Genomic DNA, 26,581 nt, shown 5'->3' with positions numbered 1-26,581 from the left:
ACTTTATCAAACAGAACAACTGGAAATAAAAATACCCAGAAATTATATAAAACAGAGATAGTACAGTGTAGGAGTCTAGAGACAATTCATACCATGTACGATTAAGAAAAAACTAAGTTTTCGTTCAAATCGATACAGAATTTTACCTTAAGAAAGAAATTGAAATTGTCAGCCGCGTTAACTCTAGTGGAGGTCGAAATTGAAGTTTATCAATAGGTTAAGAAATATGAAACGATATTTCATTCTCTGATTTTAGCTTGATACACTCAAAAATTACCGACGGAAAAAATATAGTTTTATTACTCGTTCAAGTGAATAACGATAATGGAAGGCGCATCTTACTGAAGGGTTTGTATAGTACATTTAGTTGACACTTATGTAACATTTATTTATGTGCCTGACCGTTTATTTTTAATGTGTCTAGGTAAAAATGATCGTAGAAAAAATTATTGTTTCATACTTTTAACCCCTATGCTACCTTAGTTTACGACCTCCACCAAAACTTGCACGACTGACGATCAATTTCCATGTTGGGAAGATTTCTCAATCAATAACAAAAATAAAAAAAATTAAAAAGTTTAAACTTTTATACAGTGCTAATTTGCTCTCAATTTTTGGAATGCTGTATCATAAAGAGTAGCGATGCTCATATGATCGGGGGTGGTTACAGATGGTGGCTACGAACGAGGGGGCGGCGGGACCGGGAGCGGACATGGAGACGGGGACTGTGCTGAGCAAAGTGCGCCAGACCTTGTCATCCGGTCTTATGAACGCCCAACATCAAGGTAAGGATACTAAAGTCAATTTTAATTTTGAACTCGAATACAAAGCAGTAAGAATTAGTTGATAAACTATGTCAAAGTATTTACTAGAACTGGAGCGGGAGGGGGACTCTTCCGAAAGTAGATATTGTGTGGCTGTATTCTCAAAATATTAAACTCTAGTTGCATAATTCCTTTAGAAGTTAGTTTATAAGGCGACTCATAAATTTTTGGTACTTTGATATACGTAATATTTGTGAATATTCAGAATACTGAAACTTTAAAAGAGATAAATAACATATTAGTGGGTTCTAAAGATGTGGGCTTAGATGTGGTGTTTGTGTACGTACTCACTTTTATTGATACGACGTTATCATGTACGAGTATTTGTAGCATCTTTGTACGTCTTCCTTCAAGAAATCTTGCAAGCTATGAAGAAACTTGTAAGAACATGTAAATGACGCGAGCCTTCTAAACTTATTTCCTTTTAGCATAAGGGTACCTTATCACTGAAATATAACATCATTTTAAACATGTAAAAAACCGTTCATCATCATTATTTAAAATATATTTGTATGTAATAAAAAGTTTTAACAATACTTAAGAAATCATTAAAATTTATCCCTTGGAAAAAGCCCAAAATGATGAGGAAGGTTATCAATGAACTGCAATTGTTGGTAACTACTACTATTAATGATGTTATAAATTCTGTGGTGAAGAGTTGTAATATTTAGTTTATTTGTAACTTGTTGTGAGAAACTTGCAATATTTAATTGTTCTAAATTTACTGTTACATAGGATAGGGCATGTAGAATATACGCAGAGGTTAGAGTATGAGTCTTACAAAGTTAGTTTTATACAACGGTGTATTTTTAAGTTCTTCAAAAACTCGATTTAATGTTTCTGTAAATTATATACGTTAATAGCTGCTTTGCATTCAAAGCCGAGTGCCGTATAAAAAGAGAACAGACCGTAATACGCAACGATTAATATGTAAGAGCCGACACAGCAATTTAATTTTCTTAAAATATATATACTAAACTTGAGAGTTTTTGCAAAGAGGATCAAAATAGAGGCTCCCGTATGGGTGTAGAATCGAGGGAAAGTCCAAGTACATTAATATTCATACACTTTTTTAATGGCATAATTAGGAAGAGTAAAAAATAGAAATTCTGTTTTAACGTCTTAATAAAAAATTATTACTAGAGAATCATTGTGAATGTTGAGTGTGAGCTCTAGTTCACCTTCCGTATTGTGCAGCGGAATATGGTTTCTAGCCATTGTGCTGGAATTTGGAGTTAGTCTGAAAAAGATGACAGGATTTAGGGCATTTGCCATCGTTACGATGTTACACGTTACAATAAATATAACACAACGTTTCGTTAGTATCCTACTTTTGCCGGTGTTGGTGTGATGTGTCATTGTGATTCTCGTACTCGTGACTTCAATACTCCAAGCAGCTTTTGGGTATGTTTGAGACATTTTCTTTCCCTCTTTTCTTCTTCTGTTCTTTATTTTAGTGTGTATTAATACATACCCCCACCATACGAAGCGGATAAATTTCAATAATCGAAAGTTGTGTTTTCCTTTTGTAAGATTTTGTACCTTTTGGCGAATATCCGAAATCGTGTTATCCTTTCACGTCTTTCATAGTTAGTTAATAACAACATTTAAACGAAAAAAGGTCTGAAAGGATAAAAAGCAGTCAAATCGAACTCCTTACATAGTATCGACATCAGAAATGATTACAAAATAATCAAATGTAATCTAGATGAAGAGATGTTTTCATTGGTCCATCAGGTGCACAATCGAGTGCACTATGATGTTTTAGATACGATTCAAAGGACGGTGGAACAATCGAGTTATCTACACATAGCGTAGCTATGGTGGGGAGGGTTGATTCAATGCGAATGTTCAGTTTAACTCCAGTTCGCCTTCCGCTTAGTGCAGCGTGAGAGGTCTGTTGCTGCCACATACTTGACCCCATAGCTACGTCATGTGTAGAAAACTCAGTTGCTCCACCGTGCTACTAGTACTTATAATACAATATTTACTTCATAAACCCTTATAAACGTGTCGTAACAACTTGCGAATACGGCTCAAGGGATTCACCACTGAAAATAATGAAAAATATGAAAATTTTCAAAATAAGTTTTTTTTGTCATATTTTTGTCATTTGGAACTACTGAACAAAAATATCCTAAGACCTATATTTTAACCCTAAGTAAAAAAATAACGTTTTTTGCAAAGCGCGCGTCAATGTCAAAACAAAATTCACATTTTTTTATAGAATTTATTTGTACTAAAAACATCATAATTTCTTTTATATATTTCATTATAAATATGTAAACAGATATTTAAATCTAGTTTATTACGCATATCAATTCATTGTACTGTTTTATTTTCATTACTCTATGCTGAAGAAGAAGAAGAAGTAGTAATAGAATAAAAACAAAACAATTTGTGTTCTGTCATCTGTCATTCTACTGTTGACAGGCTGTTTGTTTTGAGTGAAGTTTAGTTGTTCATTTTTATGCCATAAAATATGGGAAGAGTCAAGAATACAAAAAAAAAAAATGTTGCTAGAAGAAATAAGGCCAATATTGCAAAGCGGTATGAGGTGCAACCTGCAATCTATCACCTCTGTTTTATTTTACAATGTGTATATTATATATGTATATTTTATTGAACACTGACATAATAATATGACCTAATATTGATGTATAATACAACCTTTTGACACTAATATATTGTGTAAATTTATTTCAGAACCATAAACTAAAAAAATATACGTGATATATTAGTGTTGAACCTACGTTTACTTTCTATTGCAGTTTTCCGAAAGTTTGAATTTCAATAAATTTTCAGACAAAAATCGATATATCTTGGGGAACTAATTGAGATAGAAAGTTCATATTTTTACCACATATTAAGTAGATCTTTTTCTAAATATTTAGGTAGAATTAGAGTTTTAGGTATATATGATGAATAGAAACATAATTTTATATATATGCATGTTTGTTTTTTTTTAAAGTCTAAAGTTTACTAAATTATTTTATTAAAACGACTAATGCTACCATGATAAATCTACCTAAATATTTAGAATAGATCCATATATTCAAAATTAGACCATGAGTAGTGCAATATGTTGGATAGTTTCTTAGATATATCAATTTTTAAATATGATCTGAAAAACGCGAAAAGCCCCTGTTTTTATTCGCTGTAGGCTGTATGTGACAACTATTTGGCCGTTTTATATTTTTGTATTTTTTTTTTTTAGCCTACTACACACTAGAAAAAAATGGTTCAGCTATTTTTATTGTGTATTTAAAAAAGTATGTTTTCAGTGGTGAATCCCCTTAAAACAATTAAATTTTATATACGCCAAAATGTTAAGTGTAATGTTACCTTAAGAATAAAGCATCGCACGAGCCACGTTTATTTTTAAGTTTTCCAAAATTACACCTATCATTCAAATTAGGCCCCTTTTGATGCAAAGTTTAAAATAACTTTATTGAGTTCTCTGCGGCCAAATTGAGGAGATATGAGGAGAAAAATAGGTACTGTTAATTTGCATGGTCATTATACATACCGCATGGGAGGTTCTCTTCACTCGATATTTATATAAAGTGTTGCTCTGTTGATCCTGATTGGCAAAAAGGATAATGGCTGCCAGGAACAGAATTAACTTAAATGGACAGATGTCTGTCAATTCTACTTAAGAGAAATTGAAGTATAATAGTTTTGTGCATTTACAAAAGATTTAGTACAAGCATACTTATTTTGTTGAGAGATTTGGATATTGCCTGGATTATAAAAAATAGCCCCTTTTCGATGTAACTCATAAATCCTGAATCACATTATCAACAAGAAAATAAAAATAAAAATCGGTTTGGACATGTTTGCCTTAAAATATTTTGTACTTTCAATCAAACATTCAATTTTCTACCAAACAAGATTTACAACGTATCATTAATTTATTCACCGACCATAACATAGTCTATATGGTATTCCACTTATTCCATTTTGTTCAAGAATACCATTCTGAGGTGATACAGAAACACACAGCTCCTAGCCATTGTGGCATTCAATGGAGGCTGTTGGTACTTTCCCGTGTTCGGAGACTACTGAATTATGTATAGACCAAACCACCAACTCCGTTCGGAACGAATCTTAACCTTACAACAACACGCAATTTATATCGATGAAAAATAAACATCTATACTACCGTATTGTTAATTCATCTGCACTGTATACACTGTTCTTTGGTCATTCATTTATGAATAATACTTAAGTAAATTAAAATTAATATTTTCTTTAATTTATACCTTAAATCTTATTTCGTATCATAGAAATACAAAAATTTTTTTAAATGGATTATTCAATCTAATATGCTATATGGCCATGAAACCTTATGTTTGTAAGAAAACAACGATCTATGATTTTCTATGATTGAGATGATATTTAGTAATAAGATGTCAGTTTAAAAATCGCGAATGAATGGAATTTAGTAAGGTAACATTACTGAATCAGAATACTACCTGCATTAAATTGACGATATTATTGTATACGTCTCGTTTATTGTAAATAATTTAAGTATTCGTCGTTACAACATTGAAAAGTGACTTTGACACAGAACATGTACAAGATATTGTTATTACCACCATGACTCTTGAAATAACCAGGATTGGTTACAATTATTAGTTTAAGAATACTACATATTTGAATGGAATAAGACCTTCACAGTTATCGGAGTAAGGCCTTCTAGCTGAGAGGTTACGGGTTCAATACCCCAGCAGATAAATATAAACGTTTACAAATCGGTTTGGTCCTTTCCCCATAAAACGTTTAGTAGGCTGCTCTTAATCAAATATGCAATTGCCGTCAGATAAACCTCTGACAGTTCAAAACAAAATTGCGCAATGAGTAAAACACAAATGACATCAATTGAATTGTTTAGAATTTAGTTTTTATACTATTAGAAAAAACACATACTTTGAGTCAAAAACTGTTAATATTATGGCTCATGAAAGACAAATTGTAACTACCTACAAATGTAATCGGCGTTCTTCTCGGATGATGTTGAAACGTGGGTGTCAAAGTAAGAGCACAGCGTGTTATACATAGAAATGACTTCATCAGTGTTCACTTCTATCTGTCTGAGACATCTCACTCAACTTCTAATTGGCTCTTTTAGTTAGTTCTAATATTGTATCTCAACTGTTCATCTCAAACAGTTTGTCTCATACCTCCGAAACTGTTTATATCATTCTTGCAAGACAATTGTAACTAGCTACGAATGTAATCGGCGTTCTTCTTGGCTGATGTTGAAACGGGGGTGGCAAAGTAAGAGCGCAGCGTGTTATACATAAAAATGAACTTCATCAGCGTTCACTTCCATCTGTGGAAAACATTTTTCTCAACTTCTAATTGGGGGTTTTAGTTAGTTATAACATTGTATCTCAGCTGCTCATCTCAAACAGTTTGTCTCAAACTCCGAAACTATCATACGACTGGCCTGCATTTCAAACATTTACTAGTAGCTATTAAATGTGGTTCCACGTGTCCCTCTTTTATTCCACAGTTTAACAGGGATGGCGTAGGAAATACCTTTTTAAAGGTCTCTATCATTCCGTTCCGATGAGTGATGGCCATTAAAAATCTCCCCAAGCGGGAAATCATTGAATATATATCACTGAGTCAGTGAGTCTAAACCGGAAAGTGAAGCAGTTTTAGCGCAATGAATTAACATGGCATACATCCTTATGGCGTGATCTACTAATTGGTTAAATAGAAACAGAGATATTTCCTGTTAAAAAGAAGGAAAGTTGGGGGAAATATCTCATTATGCCTACTTCCGGAGTGACATAATTTAGGATAGGTAGGTTTGGGAGTTTGAATCTCTTCCTATTGAGATTCCATCTAACGTTCACAATGAGGAGGGACAGCGGGTACTATCTCAGTCATGTCGTCGAGGAAGAAGAGGAGGTTAATTATGTCCTAACCTCTTCCAGGGAACAGAGAGTGCTGTTCATGTGTAGGCTAACAAGTACCTTTAATACCGAGGGAGCTCCACCCACTACAACAGCCATCTTTCGCGGTAGACCTATCGATCAACACTTTTCTCTAAGTATCTCTACATTTACGACTATTGATGTGATACTCCTAGACAACCGAGGGTTTGTCAGATGTAAGTGTTTTACTGTAACCAGTGAAGGTTATACTGGTAAGTATGAACCCTACCGGGATGATCTCTTGAGTATCATCAACGTATTTACAAAATCCAGTGACATTTGGTTGAATATTAAATGATCTGTCAGTAACTTCAAGTAGTAAATAACTTTAAGAATAATTGGAAAACCGTTGCTCATTCCAAAATAACGATGGTTGGTAGATTACTTACCGTTCTCAAATACTAATTATTAATGGTCTACGTATAATATATTTATTATAATTTTTTACATTAGTACTAGTATTGATTCAACCACTGTAAATGTTAAAATACTTTTGTAAACTTCAGACTTTTCAGTATTTTCTTTTCCCTCTTTAATACAACCAGCATTATAATAGGAACTCGTCATTAACTAGGAATTCGGTTTAAACTGTTTAAAATTTGTTTTCAGTTCTCTAGATTTTGCTAGTTACACCATTTTTAAAAGTAAGGTAAAGTAATGTTTTATTTGACAACTTTGTTTCCTGATATAAGTTATGCCGATATCTATGTTTGATGAATAATTTAAATAAATATTAGGCAGGTATAATTTTAATAACTAAAAGGCAGCAAACGAAATTTTCATTATTTTATAATAAAATACCAAAATTAGCACTTACTAATTTAAAGTTTTAAAACACAGTGTATTATTGAATGACAATTAAAATGTACATTTTTAAACAAACAAACGCATTTTCTGATAATTGATTAAAGCACAATTTAAAAATGCACCAAACTCCTTATATACATTCAGTACGGCCTCTTGAAATTAGAGCTGAAAAACATGAATAAATCACTTCTAATGGTATTAACAAAACTATAACTTGACATTTACATTTTCCACTTTAAAAGAAAATTCAATTTTTTATTGAAATTCTCAAATAATACATATTTGTTATTTTTCATGTAAAACCCAAAAATGTGGCCCTCTTACTTTAAACATTTATCATCCCAAACTCCAACAAAGGTTACACCATTTTTCCGTAACATGATTGGATGACCGCGTACCAAACAAATCCAATCAAACCGTGTTGTTTCCATTTTATTCAAGGTAACCGTCATGATGAACAAATCTCCTTTTTACAAAGGCTCGCTTCTTATAATTCTAATAAATTTCTTATTGCCCGATCCAAACAGACATGCATATGTAGTTCCATAATAATAAATAATGTTTTTTAGTAATTAGCCTATGTTTCTTTTATAAATTCCTACTTTAACTTTAGGCAAATTTGGTAATTCATACTACTTAATTAATACAAGTATGATATTCATTGATAAATTATTCAAAATGACCATCATACTGTTTAGCTACGTAGCTTTTTCACATTTTTACTACAAACTATTAAGATTTTCATCTCAGTTTAAATATTGCACCAGACTTTTTAACCACACCCCATAGTACATTCTTCATAGCGGTCTATTTATTATAAATATTATAGAAATAGTAACCTCATTTTAAATTATAATCCTATTAATATTAGAATTGCGAAATTTGGTGAAAAATATTTGGACGTTTGGATACTATTACGTGTGGGATTGTAGAAATTGGATACTCAGTGATATAAAACCTAGCGCACATATTTGGGGGAAAGTGGAGGTATTGCTTGGATATCAGCATAACACGTTGACATATTTTATCCCGAAATGATACTAACTTTACAATAGTTATTTCAAAATGTTGTTATATTGTGCTGCAAATAGTTATGATACTAGTATTAACTGACCTGTATTATATATGGTAGCAGTGACAAAATCATACCAGTTAGTATATTTTGTATGGTCGAAATTAGTTTCTTTAAAACTTTGGGCAGTTTTTTTTACGGTAACTAAAGGAACAAAAACAAAGGATTTGGTACTATTATGACTTAAAAAACCACACGCTCTGTCTATACAACTTGATAAAACAGATGAGCGCAGCCCATGATAGTTGCAAGTGGAATCACACCGGACACAAAGTGTAAATTGCTATGATAAAAAACCATCCAAGTGGATCTTTTTTGAACTGTAGAGACATACGGTACTGATGTGTCAGACCACTCGTCTCAAATATCTAGCTTACAGAACTTCTTTAGAAGTTTTAAACAATGTAAAAATAGAGATTGTCCCAAATACAGGTCCCACGTTTGAATCTCAAAACTTTTTCATCTTAAAGGTCTTTGCATTCTAAACCTTTTAGCAAATTACCGTAACCGTTTAAAAATGGTGAACATTTACTGAAAATAAGTGTTTCATTTGTTTTTATTGTTACTCCTGTGATAGTTACCCACAGGAAAATAAAATGTTTCTATGATACTTTAAGACACGAGCTTTTATATCATATCATGGCCCTCCTTTTTTTCTATCACTGTAATATTATTTTTATTAAAAATTAAAAAAACCCCATAGTTAAATGTTTAATTATTATAGATGCATTAAAATTGATTTCCATACATATATATCATGTTGTCGATCTCATGAACAGGAACAAAACGGTTTCAAATACAGTGGAGAAGCATCAAAATACTGCACCTTTAACTTCGAACTATTTGAATATTTATCAGGGAATTGGAATATTTTCCAGTGACCATCACTTACCACAGGAGTGTTTGGTAAGTAACTTTAAAAGGATGTCCCGGTTGTTAAGCAGACAAAAATTTGCGTGTGGTGGTGCTGGTAAATATTTGAAAACACTCACATTATTTTGAAATCTGAAATATGTTGGTTTTTATCGGTGGTCACATTAGCCACAGCATACGCAACAATCATCTGTTTGCATTATTGTTTATAAACAAGTTATTGGTAGCCCCCCAGAACCAAACCGAACCCGACGGGAGGACGTGAGGTTTTACTTTTATATATGTGGTATTGCGATATGTTTTGCATGAAGGAAAACGTTTGTTTCGTGTCACGGAACGGAACGTCACACTTGTTCGCTCTGTAGCCATTAGGGGCGGGACTATCGCGGCCATGTTGTTGTCAGGGCGTTTTTCGTTCAATCAGTGGCTATCCATGCGTGCTAGTGAGCGGTTACTGTCACTCCTTACTGTGACTACTTATTTTGGCGGGCTATGTATGTATGTTTTGCACATGCTTTCAAAGAGTGACAGCTTTAACGAAACGTAAACAAAGTGTTATATAAACATCTGATTTGTACTAAAAAAAGTTGACGTTATTAAAAATCCTGTTGGGAGAAATTAAAAGGGAAATATAAAACACAATAACATACAATATTATATATGATAAGGAAAATAACGAAACAATTCTTTAATCTAGTAGTGTTTTACAATGATTTGTTTTCTAACTGTACGATCAGTTCACTCATATCATTACTGACGTAAATGTTGTCAGAAATATTGCATCCCTGCTTCTGCATACTTTCCTTGGCTTTGGAATTTTTCAGGTTAGGTTACTTAAAACTGTCTAGAATAACAAAATCAGTTCATACTCTGCTAGTGGTAGCTATGTTGATTTTAGCACACTAAAATCTTCCTACGCCAAACAGTTATTACAAAAGACTATTATGTATGGTACAATACTGGTTTAAATCAGTCTACGAATTACTAATATTTTGTTTTATGAATGTAATGTAAAATTGATTAACTTACTGCATCATTTAATAGCAGTATTTAAATTGAATTTCAGCAAGGTTAATATTAATTCCTATTCCAGGTCACTACTGTTTTCGTCTTGACGAAATAAAACAAAGGATTAAAAATAAATTTATTAAATATTTTCTAGCTAACTAAGCCGTAGATTAATTCAATCCTGGATGAAGATTGTTCTTTCTGGTGATTATAATTATAAATTTTACTTAATTATATATTGAGCCTTACCTTACATTCACTTAAAAAATTAATGACTTAAAAACAGATTTCAAAAACAATTTTTGCTGAAGAAACGTTTAAACAATTAATTGAATTTTAAGACAAAAATTAAATTTAACAATGTCATACGATAAACACGTAAGTACGAGATATGGAACTACAATAGATACTGTTTATACAAGATATTTAGAAGGATTTATTATAGAATGTCTATTTCTTATTACAGTTATTATAAATCCATAATTTCATTTTTAGAATACAATTAAATTGAAGAAATTATTTCGGAAAGTTCGTAGTAAAAATTATACTGAAAAAATTATAGAAAATAATATAAACGATAACAACGAAAACGTATAAAAATGTACTACTTTAATATTTAGAAGCCAGTGGCTATTGTAATATATGAAATGAAAAAATACAAAAATGTGTAGGCCTACAAATGTGTGTGTGTGTGATTAATAGGAAAAATAAAACTTAGTTATGTTAAAGAATTTCTGGTCTCAATAATAAATAAAATAATTATTTTAAGGTATAAAAAATAAATATTTAATAATTAACAAACGCACTTATCATATACACAGCCGTCATAAGTAGTAGTCACTTCTGTCGGTGAGTCCCGCGAATGCCTTTCCATATTTTGAAGTATTATGGAAAGTTCCATTTGATGTTTATTTTTTTAACTATTATATATCTAACTTTGTATAGCGTGTTATTATTTAAGCCTATAATTTAATTGGTGTTGTTTTTTTTTACAATTATACGTATTGAAGAGCTTTCGCCGTTTAGTAAGAGAGAGTGCGTAGTTAGAAGAAAAAGAGGGATATAAATAAAGATTTGTCTTGTTTTCTTCTGCTTTTTGAATGAGTATGAACACAAACAATAATTGTAGTAATTGTACGTTAATTTGATATATTATGTTGATAGTGCCTAACATTATCCTATATAAACAATCCGATACGGTATTAATGGTAAGGGGTGTTTTGGTTAGGGAGTTTTCGTAAGAAAAAGCTGTGGTAAGAGGCAACTTAAGATATTAAAATCTTAAGCCCCTGTCTTGGTTTTAAAGATCTCGATAAAGAAGAATAAAGGTGGAAACTGAGATATTAATGTGACGTGATGAGTTTAATGATTGTGTATATATGTGTAACCTGCATCAAACACTCATACTCGTATTTTAATTGTCTAACAAGTAAAATAAATGAAATAGCACAATTTATTTTAAGTATATATTTATCAGCACTTTTAATAAAGAAAAGGAGGCTAATTTATATTTTTGGTTAAAATAAATATACGAGGTTTTGTAATTTGTACCCTAACTTGTCGTTTATAATAAATACTTCCTCAATGCTAAACACATTGAACTCCTGTTAAAATAAAATTGAGATCTGTCTGTGTTTCATATAAAGTTTGGTATAAAAAGGGAATTGCGCCAACATAAAAGTGTGCCGCTTGTTAGGACTGATGTGAGCACAGAAAGGAAGTGAAAGTCGATATGTTTGTGTTGGTACTTGATACCTCACTGTCGGGTCCATTAAAGTCTACAAGCGTCGTTGGACGAGTTATGTCTCTTGAGAAGCTTCGGGATTTGTTTTTTGTTTTACTTTTTCCCCAAACGAAGTAAAGTATGTATAGAAAGTAATTTTATCAGCCGAATTGATTAAAAAAATACAAGATTACTTCACCAATGATGTCCGTTTAAAGGCTTTACAACGATTCCCGGCAGATAGTTATTTAATTTGTTTAGAAACATTTTTATTTTAATACTTTAAACAAATTAAAAACTTCCTTTCAACCATTTAACAAGACGGATTAGAATTCCAATATTAAACAAGATGCAAAACATACATTTTAGTTTGCGATATAGTGTATAGCGCGCAAATTTAATTTTCTTCAAGTACCACGTTGACTTTTCATAGTTTATACTTCCTGTGATCTTCATTCTTCCTAAAGCGTAACGCTTCATTCTTGGACACACTCCAGATACATCCTTAGAAACGTTAACAATCCCTAAACACTACTTTCTTTGAAAATAAAACTTCTATACAACTAGACAAATATCATCTCTAAGGACTGAGCATAACATGAATATTTTTAGGAAGAAATAGGGGAATTTTATGAATATAGATTACTACTCTGTAATTAATTGAAAAGGATATATTGTAATTTCTCTGGTATCCTATTATTATCTTCTGTGTTTGGCCCTAATTACCTTAGTCTAATTATAGATGTCAGGCATGCAATTATTGTAAATTGACTAATAACAATTATGATTTGATATAGATTAGAGTGTTTTAAATACGAATAGACTAAAACTCCGAAATCATGATTATTCTACAAAAATCGATAGTCGTTTATTTGATTTTTCAAACCGCTTGAATTGGCCTCTGTAATAAATACGCTTTTAGGCTTATTTATGCGTAATGCAGCAAAGAGCATAGGCAGGCGCCAGGCGACACTAATGCCTGTTACCCACGTATTATCTACGCCCAGATATGCAGGAATGCTCGGCATGTTGGGCATTTTGAGGAAATGTCAAAGGAATGTTGAGAGGACTGACATGCCATCTGTGACCTCCCTTCCTTATGAAATAATCACCCATTCTTTCACTACTTTATTACTTTCGATAATTTAATTTATTAATTTTTTCTTTAACTATCATAATTATCTTTGAATAGCGTAATTTATAGTAGGTTGTTTATTTCTGAGTTTGTTTTCAAAATTATGATATATATATATATATATATATATATATATATATATATATATATATATATATATATATATATAATACATATAGATACTTTATTAGGATACAGTTTTATTAAGTGGTTACAATATACTTCAGAATACAAACAAGTGTAATTACTTCATTAATGCCATTTTATAAAATTATGATTTCAAAACAATATTTTAGTTGTAGTACAATGAATATTCTTTTATAAAAACTAAAAGACAGTTTTTACTTTTATTAGTTTCTGAACATATAGCGCTTGGACTGAAATGACGATATAATACTAAGTTTTAATAGGAAATAAGTGAATATAAAAACAAACTGTGAAATTTGTATTAACAATTTCATTTATGGTATGAGTTATAAAGTTAGTGTGTCACATGTCAGACGCAAATTTTGAATTGTCCTTGAAAACTGGTTTATAAGTCTACAAATGGTTGATTTTGAGTTTCCAACATAATGGGTATTAAACCCACAATAACATAATATGGAGTATTTACATATTAAACCCATCATAACACGTCCATCGTATAATAAATCCACATTATTTTATTTTCGTGTTTGAAGTGAATGAGAGCCCGATACATTTCTGAGCGTTTGCTCAAGCAAATCACAACCGTTAACTTTAGAACAATGTGAAATAAGTTAATTTTTTAGTTTTTGCTCTTTTAAAACCGATTACTTTAAATTACAGCAGCCAAGAAAACTGGTATGGACATCTTAAAAATGGTAATCGCAGCCCTAACTATTTTCTCGAAGAGTTTTTTCTTCAAGAGAATTTCTTTATTTCTTCAAGAGAATATTTTCTCGCAACAATCAGTACAATGTCATAGGTTAAAAGGATGCAATTTATTAGAATGTTTTATTTTCTATGGAAACTAGAAAAACATAACTTATGAAATAAATAAATAAATTAATAAATAAATAAATTTTATGAAAGTAGATATATTTTCTATAAATAAATCTCTTAAAAGTCTCTTTTCCTAGTCCAATTTAGTGTAGTAAAATTCACAAACACATATACTCTCTCATATTATTAAACACTAGAACATGTGATATAGTGCATGATCAATCAATACTTCTCCTTACCGTATTTTAACTGCGGCATGGCCGTATTAGCTCAGTTCACTAAAATGGTCGACAGACAGTATGTTATTTTAGCTATTCAAAATAAAAAATTGCATTTATTTTAGCGTTGCTGCAAAACTAACTCTTCGTTTTCCCTTGTAAGCAATAAAATATCCTTTAGTTTGGAGTTATGGCAAGCAGCGTGAAATAATTGGAATTCGTTAACTTTATATAATATTAAAATATCTCACATTAATTTTGAAACTATAATTACGGTTTAAAGTATATAGAAATTAAATTTGTTATTTGATATTGTGCTTCTGTTATTTTTAGCAGGTTACTTGTATTTTTCTATTCAATGGTGAGACATCTGAATGTCAGGATCATCTTTGTTTTATGTGTATAACTTAATTTTATTACTCTGATATTACTAAGAAAACGAAATATATTGCATATAATATTATATCTGTTTTATTGTGGTCTAAATTATGTTTTATATTTCGTATGTTAAAATCAGTTATATTGATATACTAAGACCATACCATAAGACTGATAGTGAATAATAGCAATAAGGATAGATAAATAACCTGAATCCAACTGTAAAATACTTATTTGTAAAAATAAAATAAAATAATGTTTAATAAGTGGCAAAAATTAATGACAAATTATAAAGTCTCGAACGCCATTTTAAAGATAACAACGTTGGTTGAGTGAAACTTCATTAGATTTATCTGCCTTATTAACTTAGAATTCGATTTCGTTTTAATATTACTTTAAGTCGCATCTCTTAACGCCTAAAAATTAAAATCTTTGATCTAGTTTTATCATCGAAATAGTAACATTATTTATGAAATGAGTTTTCAAGTCACATTATTCATATCGATGGCATCTATAAGATATTATAGAGTTAATGATATCAGAGCAGCATTTGTTAAAATGTCCGGAACTTGAACAGAAGGAGTTTTCACTTAAAGAAGGAGTTAAATCTTATTTATTTAACTTGTAAAACAAAACCCTAATAGGGTACAGCAGAACGCGATGTGTCACTTACATGTGGGTAACCCAATGGGTGTTAAAAAGTGGCAAATCAATAACCACAATTTTTTGAGATATTGAGGTATATAGTTATATAGGTATAATAGATCGGCAGATATAGTTAAGAAGGATGGTTCTCAGATTAGATGAAACTCATCTTCTGTCGTAGCGAATCACTCTTCCAGACTAATTATACCATCAAAGACACAGTCTTACAGCGCTTCGAGTTAGTGAAGGATCTTGGCGTTCTCGAACGACACACTCACTTCAGATCTTCACAGTGAGGCAATCTGCAATGGAGCACGCAAGTTGTTGGGCTTTCTTTGGCGAGCAGTTGCCAGTGGTTTGTCTGAATTGTCTATTCTTATCCTCTATAGGTCTCTTTTAGGTCCTATTCTTGATTACGCCTCTATGGTCTGGAAGCCATATTACATCCATCGTATCACAAAGCTGGAAAGGATTCAGAGAAGGTTTGTAAGGATGGTTGGTTCCAAAATGGGCTGGAGGTATCTTGAGGTTCTTGTAGACAACCTGCTGCGACAGCTGAATCGACTTGAGGATACCAGGAACTACAAGATCTACTGATCTCTTTGCATACAGCCATCATTGAACAAATTATTTGAAATCTGGATTTATCGCAAGATTTCATCGCCTGGGTATCTCAAATTACATAATGTTCAAATTGGTTTGTCATTAGTCATAGTTGCTTTCTCTTTAATTTATTCTTGCAAGTTATTGTTATTGTTAATTTATTGTCATTAATTGTCATAGTTTATTCTTGTTATAGACGTTTTCTAGTTAATAGTTTATTTGCTCTACTAACTCTATTGTAATTATCTCTATGATATTTGTTCGTTGCCAATCTGCTTGAACACTGTTATAATAGTTTATGATCTTTTACTCGTTTCTAATTCCACATGTTTCAAATACTTATTGTATCATTTATTTATATTATCATAAACGAATTTGCATTGCAGTTGGAAATAAAAATAAAATAAAAATCACTTAATGTGAAAGGGTTCAAAACAAGACCCCAATAATAAAGACCCATCTTTATTTTGCTAAAGATGGAAAAGGTGTATTAATTATTACCCTCTACCCGCTACGACTGGAAGAGGCTGGAACAAAGCTAGCTCTCCCTCCACTTATACTAGGGTGAGGGAGGCGATCCCTACTTCCCAACCTTACGAATCTTAAATATCCTTTTTCTCCAGAAGCAGCAAAACTTCCAAGATTTGTTACAGGCCGGTTCAATAAGGTGCCTACTCACTGCCTAAGACTTTCTATTATTGTTAAACTGATCGTGCAATATCTGATATGATTAGAGAACCACATGTAACGTACTCTGAAAGAATTTACGTCTTCAACCTTCCCAGGGATCACTCTTTTTTGGGAAAAGAACTAGGTGATAATGAACTGTTGTGAAATTGGCAAACCAACATTTTAAGGATTCTCACCGTTCAGGTGGTGTTAACCAGTTCTCTCCACGATTGATCATAGCCCCAAAGACTTCCCGTGCTGCGGCCTGAGCAATACTCTCGGCGAATCCAGTCAGATATCAAATCCCGGGTTCAAATCCCCTTGCAAGTAATACTTTTATTCATTATTCCTTATTGGGATTAATGTAAGATACTACTATTTATACAAATGTAATAAATATTACAATTTTTATTACAAAATTGCTCAGGTATTTGGGCCTCCAATACATTAGTTTGCTTTTATCGTATGATATGTTTTGGCAAGAACATCTATATACTAAGCACAGGAGTATAATACATAATAGCTCTAAGATGAAATAGTTAGCATGTTCACCCGGCAAGAGATCCGAATTCGAGTTTTTTCGAAGTGAATAATTTTGCAATGTTATACGAACTGCCAAGAGTTCATATCCACTTAAAACGTTATTGAGCCATCAGGATAGGAAACGTAATTAACATTATTTTTTCACCGATTAGACTTTTAATTGCTGGTCTTTATTGTAAAAATTCTTAGAGAGTTGAAACAATATAATTAGGTATCAAAATCATAAGGAGGCCAGGTAAAAGTGAATCTAGGAAAGAACAGAAGCACCCGGAAGAGGATCCTAATCTTCTGAGAGAGTACAATGTAATTACATCATCTTTAAATGAACCTGCTGATGAAAGGAAGACAAGAGGACCTACATCAACTTCCTGTGTCCGCCTCTGATCAATAAGTTGGAAGATTATGATGAAATTCTTCTTAGATAGTAGCCGCCATTAAACAAAAGTTACTAAATCGTATATGTCTGGAAAAGACTCGTATGTAGGCCAGAATGTACAAAAAGATAAACAAAGTTTTTATCAGCGGTGTTCTACAGGGAAATTAGCTGTTGCGATAATCAGGGTGGTAGTATCCAACCTCGAGAATGTGAACTGTACATTGATTCCAGCAACTAGAAGATCTTTTTGGATTGTAACCCATTTTTTAAATTTGGCACAAACCTTTTTTATAAATAATCATCAATAAATTTGTTTTTAACAGACACCTACAAAGGTTCTGAGGACTTTCGTGTACAAACAAACAAAAACTCTTTTTTAGAATGTCTTAAAGCGAGAAATAACATTGTTTAAATGCACTCTTCCAGCTTAAGAAATTCTTGGGAGAATATAATATTCAAAACGATTCAAATGCTCAATTCATAGATTACATAGACAAAATATATAGATTTTAACGTAATCATTCGGTCCTCAAAAAGTTCATATTTGATGTTTTACTCACAGTTAACCTTTTGAAAAATCTTTATAATTTCTGTAAAACAATACTATGTTTATAGGGTGTAACAAACACCGTTATCACACAAGTATGCGTTTATTGTAACAAAACATGAGAAATTAATAGTGGCTTGAATTTATTTACTAAGTTTAACAATTTAAGTCTTTTTTTATTATTCAACTCTAGCTTTTAGAAATTTTACATTCATGCTACTTCAGAGCTAAACATTATGAAACACGTGTATCTTCAACTTCAGGAATCTACCTTGCTGTCCACTTCAAAAAAGGATACTGTTTGTCATCTGTATTAAACCCTTTTTGAGATCATAGAACAGTAAAATTGTAAATTCGATGGGATGATTACTCCTTAAACTTTTCTGCGTTCCTAATTAATTTTCTTTAGCATTATTGGCGGACTATTAGCGTGTTGGCGATACTTATTACTGGCGATACTGGTATTATTGGTATCCACAATGGTAACGAGAAAACAGCAAGATAAAATAAACTGTAAATAAACCGAATACGATAATATGAGCTTTCAACATAATTGAGGTAAAAGAATAAAGTGGAAAGTTAATGTTATATAGTCCGTGACATGATTTTATTTCAGAGCACTCTTGCGTTGTAGTGCCCTCTCTAGCTCACCGAAACTTTTATTATTTGAACACTGCTATGAAACCTAATTTAAAATAAAAAAAGTGAATGTCTCATATGAAACGATATCTCAAAAAAGGTTTTGTCTGAAAACTTTAAATTTTACATGACACATAATTTCTACAGACAAAAACTTAAGGTCTATTTGTGAACATGGAATTTTGCTAAGCGTTATTGAAGCCTCACTCAGGAGGAATACAAAATTTCTCTTTTGTCCACCGGGAGGACGCAAACACTGCTTGTCTGTATATCTACAAAATATCTCTAAAATGAAACAAGCCATGGATTTTAAGTTTTGCAAACTTCAGAGAAATCTGTTACGCGACACGTGGTGTAGCGTACTCCAAACCCTGTTCCTAATGTTTCTTATAGAATATTATTGTTCTTCATAAGTGGTTACTAAAATAGATTCTCACTCAATCGTCAATTATTTTTGAAGGGTTATACCGAGAGGTCTCGTCCTTTAAGGTAGAAGCTTGTAATTTGTTGATTTACTTCGGTCTTGTAATTGTCTCTGAATTAATCGTAAACATAATTTTAGTTTTAAAGGTTATAAACTGCCGATATTGAATTAAATGATTAATATACATGTTTATAAAAACATGTACGTTCAGCAAGAAAAAAAGTATAACCGATTTTATCTATTCTTCGTACGTTATTTATTTAATTAAAAATTGATTTTCTTAAAGTTTACGTATAATTTGTATTGGCTTATTTTACATCATTATCTTAAGAAATTAATTCTTTACAAGTTTTGTTAAAGAATTTTACGTGTTTGTTATACATTTAACAAAGTTAATCTATTTGAAACCTAAATGAAACTTGTTTTTGGACACCGAATTTTGCGTATTTCTTCAGATATCTTAAAGATTACTGCAGCTAGAGGTCTGGTACCAATTTTATTCAATTTTTCAGTTCAATTTGCATAATATACATTAAATTTTACATCCTGGGTAACGCCCAAAATAATTTAATAGGGCTCCCTTTTAACGGTGGCACTGAAATCTGGGCGAAATCTTTCACCCTGTATAGCTCGCTATCTAAGTGTTTCTGGACCTATGTGTATATTAACTTTTTTCATTATTTTCACCGTAAGAACAAGCCCTGACAGTTTCTCCGTTTCTTCATGGGACACCCTGTATTTTCATACGCAAGCTGCAAAGTATTCAAAGTATTCAGTGAAGTGTGAGTACTCGTGCTTGTCATTTAAAGGGTAGCAGTTACCCGCGGCTTCGCACTCAATTTCGTAGTTTTTGCACATGCATGAGTACTTCTGGTTCGAGTGAATTATATTTCCGATGCCCGTTTTAAGTTTGCCTTGTTGTCATGACCAAGAAAATATATCAAAAAGTGTATATTTATGGCTATTGTAATTTGCTCCGGTTTTAGTATTTTTGGTGCCATAGTTGATTTTGCCTTAATCATATCAATAAAATATATATATATATATATATATATATATATATATACATACACAGGTCTGAGAAGTCTACTTCTCAAAAGACAACTAAGATGGGTTTTATAACAGACTAAGTTTATAGTAAGGGGTAGTTAGTAACTTTGTCTTTTATATCTGAATTACAGTACTAACCTTTTACTAACATCTTTAATTTCCTTATATATTTATTGTTTTACTTCGAAAAACAGCGGTTGCAGAAAAGGTAGAAATAAGAAGTAATGTGACTGTCAAGCTCACATTATTAATGTAAACAAATTGAAAATAGTTGTTAAATTAATTGGACGTATGGTTGTACTGTCATAGACAATTGTTTACACAGAACAGATCCTCACATTTAACCTTTTTAAATTAATAATATTTGTTTGCTATAATGCAAATTTAGAGACCAAGATGGGATTCTAAGTAAATTTACAAACAAGTGAGGCATAGCTTGGAGGGATTTTCAAAATATGAATTAACCGGAGACACAAAGAATGTTCATGAAACATTTCAGTACAATCGGTCCAGTAGTTTGCGCGTGAACCGTAACAAACAAACAAACTCACTTTTGCATTTATAATATTAGTTAAAATAATATACAATTTGTAATAATAATTGTTGGAAATTATAGCTAAAATTGATCTGAACCAACCCTCGAACAGTGAAAGGTGAGATGAGGTTTCCAAATTCAAAGAAGTGAACTTACCATCAGTAATTGCAGGCGTCGCGATTGCTAATATACGGCCATGTTGTAGCTTCTTCGTGTTGCTTTTATTATAGTAACAGAGATCCTTTTTAGACCCCGTTAAACTTGCGTATACGAATGGATAAGCGGGTGGTCATCGTAACAGAATTCCAGTGGAAGATAAGAGCAAGATCAGTTTATTCTTCAACGAGTTTTCCTTTTGTTACAATTTCGACCATAATAGGGTCCCAAAATTGTGTGATTTACGCTATTGGTAAATGCACACACTTAAAGAGTAGCCCGATATGTGATAAAAGTTTAAAATCACCAACATAAGTGAGCATACACACGTTGTTGATAGATCTCACTGTAGTCAAGTATTATTTATGCCATACTTCTTGCACGTAACAAACACGATCACGCTTTTTTATCTATTTTGTTTACTTTACTTATTACTTAACCCTTTTAATTTAACTTATTTACTTTTTTCTATTCTTTATTTTTTATGTATTAATACCTCCCCCACCTGACGAAGATGATAGATTCCAATCCTCGAAACTTTGTGTTATAACTTTTATAACCTATAACGGTGGTAAATGTCCGAAATCCTGTTATCATTCTGATCACGCTTTTGCTAGTTTCTTTGATGATCATATGGTGAAATTTGCTTTGAGAGATAAATATGCGCAATTATAGTTAAATAATGAAATTAATTACAGATGAAAATTAATTTTAATATATTTTAATTGTCAACCAAAACACTATTCGAAGATGTTATTGAATTTTATGTGGTTTTTCATGTGTCTCTATAATATATTAACAGTGCGATTGATTTATGTTCGTCATTGCGTACGCTGAAAATCAAAGACCGTGTTTGCTTAGTGAGTGTTTGGTTAGTTCGTGTACGTTACTTCAGCGAGCGTTAGTGTTTGTATGTTTGTTTAGGACTAGTGTTTGTATAACGTGTCGGTAAAGTGTCTTGGCCGGATTTTACTGAATCCTTCTCAATAAGTAAAATCAGGGAACAAAGCAATGATATATTATAGTTTCACAGTATAATCTTTACACAGTATCGTGTCAGTGTAAAGTATTATGATCAGGTTTTAAAAATTTATTAAAAATAATTCCCACACTTATGTTTCATGAGTCAAACTGGTGGGGTTGTTAAGTGAATGAAAAGGTATTTAAGTTACTTGTATGATTACTATACATACCGCTCGAGTATCTACGTCACGCTGTTTAGTGCGAGATTTCTTTTGATAGTGATTAAGTATTTGTACGAGAATATCCTAGAATATTTAGTACAAAAAACTTTGAGTTTGGACGGATTTTATAAAAATAAATTAACCTTATTCAATAATTGTTATTGTTGTTTTTGGTATACTGTTGGTTCAACGAATACTGAAATCATAGTACAATTTATAGTACAAAACATGCTTATCTCCAATTTAAAGTTATCGTACAACTCACCATATTAAAAAATAAGTGCTTTCAGTAAGATTACCAGGAACTTACTTTAAATTCCTCCACTCAGTCTTAAAATATTTAACGTGTTACTCAAAATTTTTGAAATTTTTATTAAAATATAAAAGAATTTTGCTGAGTAATAATTTGTATACTTAATTGGTTCACATGAAAACGTTTCAATCTCCAACGTCAGGATTCGAAAACATTGTTCTTTAAACGTAAAGTCCAATTACTCTGAAGTGGATCAGGAAACTGGAGAATCTTCCAGTGACCATCACTTATATTCAGAAGATTTTAAAGATATGTGATAAGGATATACCTATGAGATAAATGTTATTCAGTAGGAAATTGCGTACAAAGCAGCGGGTAACTGCAGGTCCATAATATTTTGTAATAAATAAGATCTCTGTAACAAGTACACAAGATATTATAACTATAATACTCTTTTGATAATATCATAACGTGGATAATTTAACACGTAGGCTGTACACTGACGTATAATATGTTCCCATAGATTAACTGTTGACAAAACTATCAAAAAGTATGTATTTTTGATTGTGCACAAAGTTAGCAACTTTTGAAAGAAAGAAAGAATAAAACACTTCTTTATTGAGGCTTTTATTGAACTTTAAGAAGACTCTAACTAGAACTTTAAATATACCAAGAAATATTTAGCTAAAATTGCGTGTTTAAGGGTCTTCGGTTCTAAAATATACCACTATCAATTAGTATTTCTATAAAATGGTTTTGAATGTGAAAAATTAGTAATTTTATGAACGTGTCTCAGAAATGCGATAAAAAGTATTGTGCATTTCTTTAAGGTAGGTTTATTAAAATATCATAAAGTTGCTATAAGCTTCAAAGGAGAAAAATGATTATGATCATTTATAATTACATTTTACAGTTTCAAGACAGCAGCATTAAGAGATTTTGTTCCAACAATTTATTTATTATAAATGTCAATAAGAAGTGGCAGTGATGTTGGTTTATGTTCTTGGTTTTATAAAAACTCAATATTCTCTCTCCATAGGCGGAGGGTGAATGGGTATTGGATCGGTTAATGTGACTATCAAACTTTATGAAGGCAGTATAAATGACCGCTCCACATATTAACTGGAGGCCACATACAAAGAAGTAATGGGTGGACAATTTTATACTGGGTTTAGATTTGGTTTGAAAGATTACAACATGAATTCTAAAACCCTTTATCTTAGAGGGAGCAAAATAAAATGTTTGATTACAATTTTCAACATACGGCATATATAAAACTATTTCTATAAAATAGTTACCAGTAACTACTAATTTTTATTTCGGTTTATAATTTGGTTTATAGTAACTTATTTAAGAATTTAAAAACAATTGTTTTATAAATATTAAGTAAGGGCAGTAAGTATTCTCTGTATTTCTATGTATCAGTAACGGAAACGTTCATTTCAAGAAGAACTACAAATGCTTTATAAAAATAAAGTAATTAATGTTGGATTTTAGACTGCCTTGTCTTTTATGATACAAATTTTAGGATGTGATAATTTAGATTGTTACTTATGCTTCTTCGACAAGTCCATTAGGGCTTATTTTTTCACTATCATAAAAATAAGCAGATTGACTGTTTTTAAATAAAATTACAATAAAATTATTATAAACTATTTTTTATTGAATAACCGTTTATTATTTTCCATACGATTTTAAATGCGCATATAACATCATGCTATGTAATATGTGATTTATATTTATCTTAACATCATTTTACTGTTATGAAAATATTTAACTATACAAGAAAAGATACATATACGAGGAGGGTTCAAATATTTTCACTGTCTACATTATAAAGTTGGAACTCGCGATCGAAAAACATATTCATTCAATGATATAAAAGACTTCTTCCAGATGTTCCACAGACTAAGGATTTAGTTACAATAGTATAGTTCGGGATGTAAATGAAGGAAAGGGAATGAGTGTTCGATTCCTTTGTTTGTTAAATTTTATGGGGCACAATACTCTAAAGTGTTCATAGAAAACACTTGTAACATTTTAAAAGTTACCCATACCGAATAGGTCTACCCATCGGAATGACGAGTTTTATGGATCTATTGATTGAGTGCATATTCTAGAAACAAATTCAAAAGTTTTCATAACAATATACATTATTTACGTTATTTATTTAATTAAAAATTGATTTTCTTAAAGTTTACGTATAATTTTTATTGGCTTATTTTACATCATTATCTTAAGAAATTATTTCTTTACAAGTTTTGTTAAAGAATTTTACGTGTTTGTTACACATTTAACAAAGTTAATCTACTTGAAACCTAAATGAAACTTGTTTTTGGACACCGAATTTTGCGTATTTCTTCAGATATCTTAAAAATTACTGCAGCTAGAGGTCTGGTACCAATTTTATTCAATTTTTCAGTTCAATTTGCATAATATGCATTAAATTTTACGTCTTGGGTAACGCCCAAAATAATTTAATAGGGCTCCCTTTTAACGGTGGCACTGAAATCTGGGCGAAATCTTTCACCCTGTATAGCTCGCTAACTAAGCGTTTCTGGATCTATGTCTATATGAACTTTTTTCATTATTTTCACCGTAAGAACAAGTTCTGACAGTTTCTCCGTTTCTTCATGGGAGACCCTGTATAAAAAAATTATAATTTAAATATTTTCTTATAAATAGAATTTTCAAAAATAAATTATTCAAACACGCATGAGTAAAGTAACCGAAGTTAAAGGTTGAATCTTTAAGCTCAGTAATATGAAAAAACTATAAATTAAAACCTATACGAGTAGAAAATGAACAAACATAAATGCCTTTGTTTGGTTCATAAGTTACAAATATTTAGATAGACCCTAATGACCGTAATGACCTAGTTGAATTAAAAGATGAAATAATGTTTTCTACAGATTAAATCTACTGTTTACGCATAAAACCCCAAACTGTAACTGGGCCCCAAAATGGAACAATAACAGAAAACAAGACATTTTAGAACGTGTGGTAGCGAGTGCCAAATAAAAGTATAAATATATCTTAGTGTTTAAATATGGCAAATAAGTAATCTCCTCAGTAGAAAAAAATCAAATAACTCCACAGTAAAAAACAAGTAATTTAATAAACACCTAGGGATTTTTCGATTACGAGTGTTCAATTAACTAACAAAAATATAAATAATCAATTTCCAACTACGAATTCATTTCTATTTGAAATAAAATATGTTGTTATCTAATCTGGCATTCTGAGAAGATGATAATCGCGCTGCAAGCGATATACTAGTCATCAGATAAGGGCGGCATACTGCTTAAAGATCCACTAGGACAGTTACTTTCTTGTCTGCTACTCAGACACCCCATCCTTCCTATTGATTACAATGATTCAGTGCAGGTTAGGACGAATTAAAAAAGTAATTAGGCCCTCGTGGTACCTTACTGGAGGGCATAAGCGTGACCTGGGTAACCATTAAATCACGAAGAAAATCAAAAAGATGGATATAAAGAGAAATGAATGGACCAGGAAGTGCCGCCACATCATGTGAACCAACGGTTCCCAAACCAACGTGTGTACAACAACGATTACCTTTCTCCGCAGAACAAGCAACTCTTCTTCATGCTTAAACAAAAGTGTCGGGTTGCAGGGACGGACAACTATTTGCGAGAAAAGGAGAATCCATAAAGAAGATCAGATGCATTGTTTATATTGAAAAACACATATAAATATATACTAATATGAGTTTTCCATATGATCAAATAAAGAATATATTATGGTTAGTTTTCGAGTAGTTGTTTTGTTTTTGATTGTTTCCATAATTTTATTTTAAGCTACAACTATATATTGTACATAAGTTCTAAATATTGTTTATTTTTAATGGCAAATTATTAAAATTGTTTAAGTACCCAGTAGGGATGAAGTTGAATTTTATGAAATTCAAGGATATGATACATTTCACTGTTGCAATGATACGTAAAGATCTAGAAGAGTAATTTGTTTTATTGACAGTAACTT

The 26,581-nt window shown here is 31.4% G+C and overlaps 1 protein-coding gene across 1 annotated transcript in view; it reads left to right on the top strand.

Moving 5' to 3' along the window:
* The window catches only part of LOC124355608, a 198,467-nt gene that overhangs the window by 61,284 nt on the left and 110,602 nt on the right, over window positions 1-26,581 (top strand). The window contains exon 2 of the mRNA XM_046806770.1: window positions 671-785. Within this exon, the coding sequence (XP_046662726.1) occupies window positions 671-785 (115 nt within the window). The remainder of the gene's footprint in view (window positions 1-670; window positions 786-26,581) is intronic.

Source organism: Homalodisca vitripennis, chromosome 2, assembly GCF_021130785.1.
Source record: "Homalodisca vitripennis isolate AUS2020 chromosome 2, UT_GWSS_2.1, whole genome shotgun sequence".
Lineage (NCBI taxonomy): Eukaryota > Metazoa > Arthropoda > Insecta > Hemiptera > Cicadellidae > Homalodisca > Homalodisca vitripennis.
This window is presented reverse-complemented; position numbering and strand designations above follow the sequence as displayed.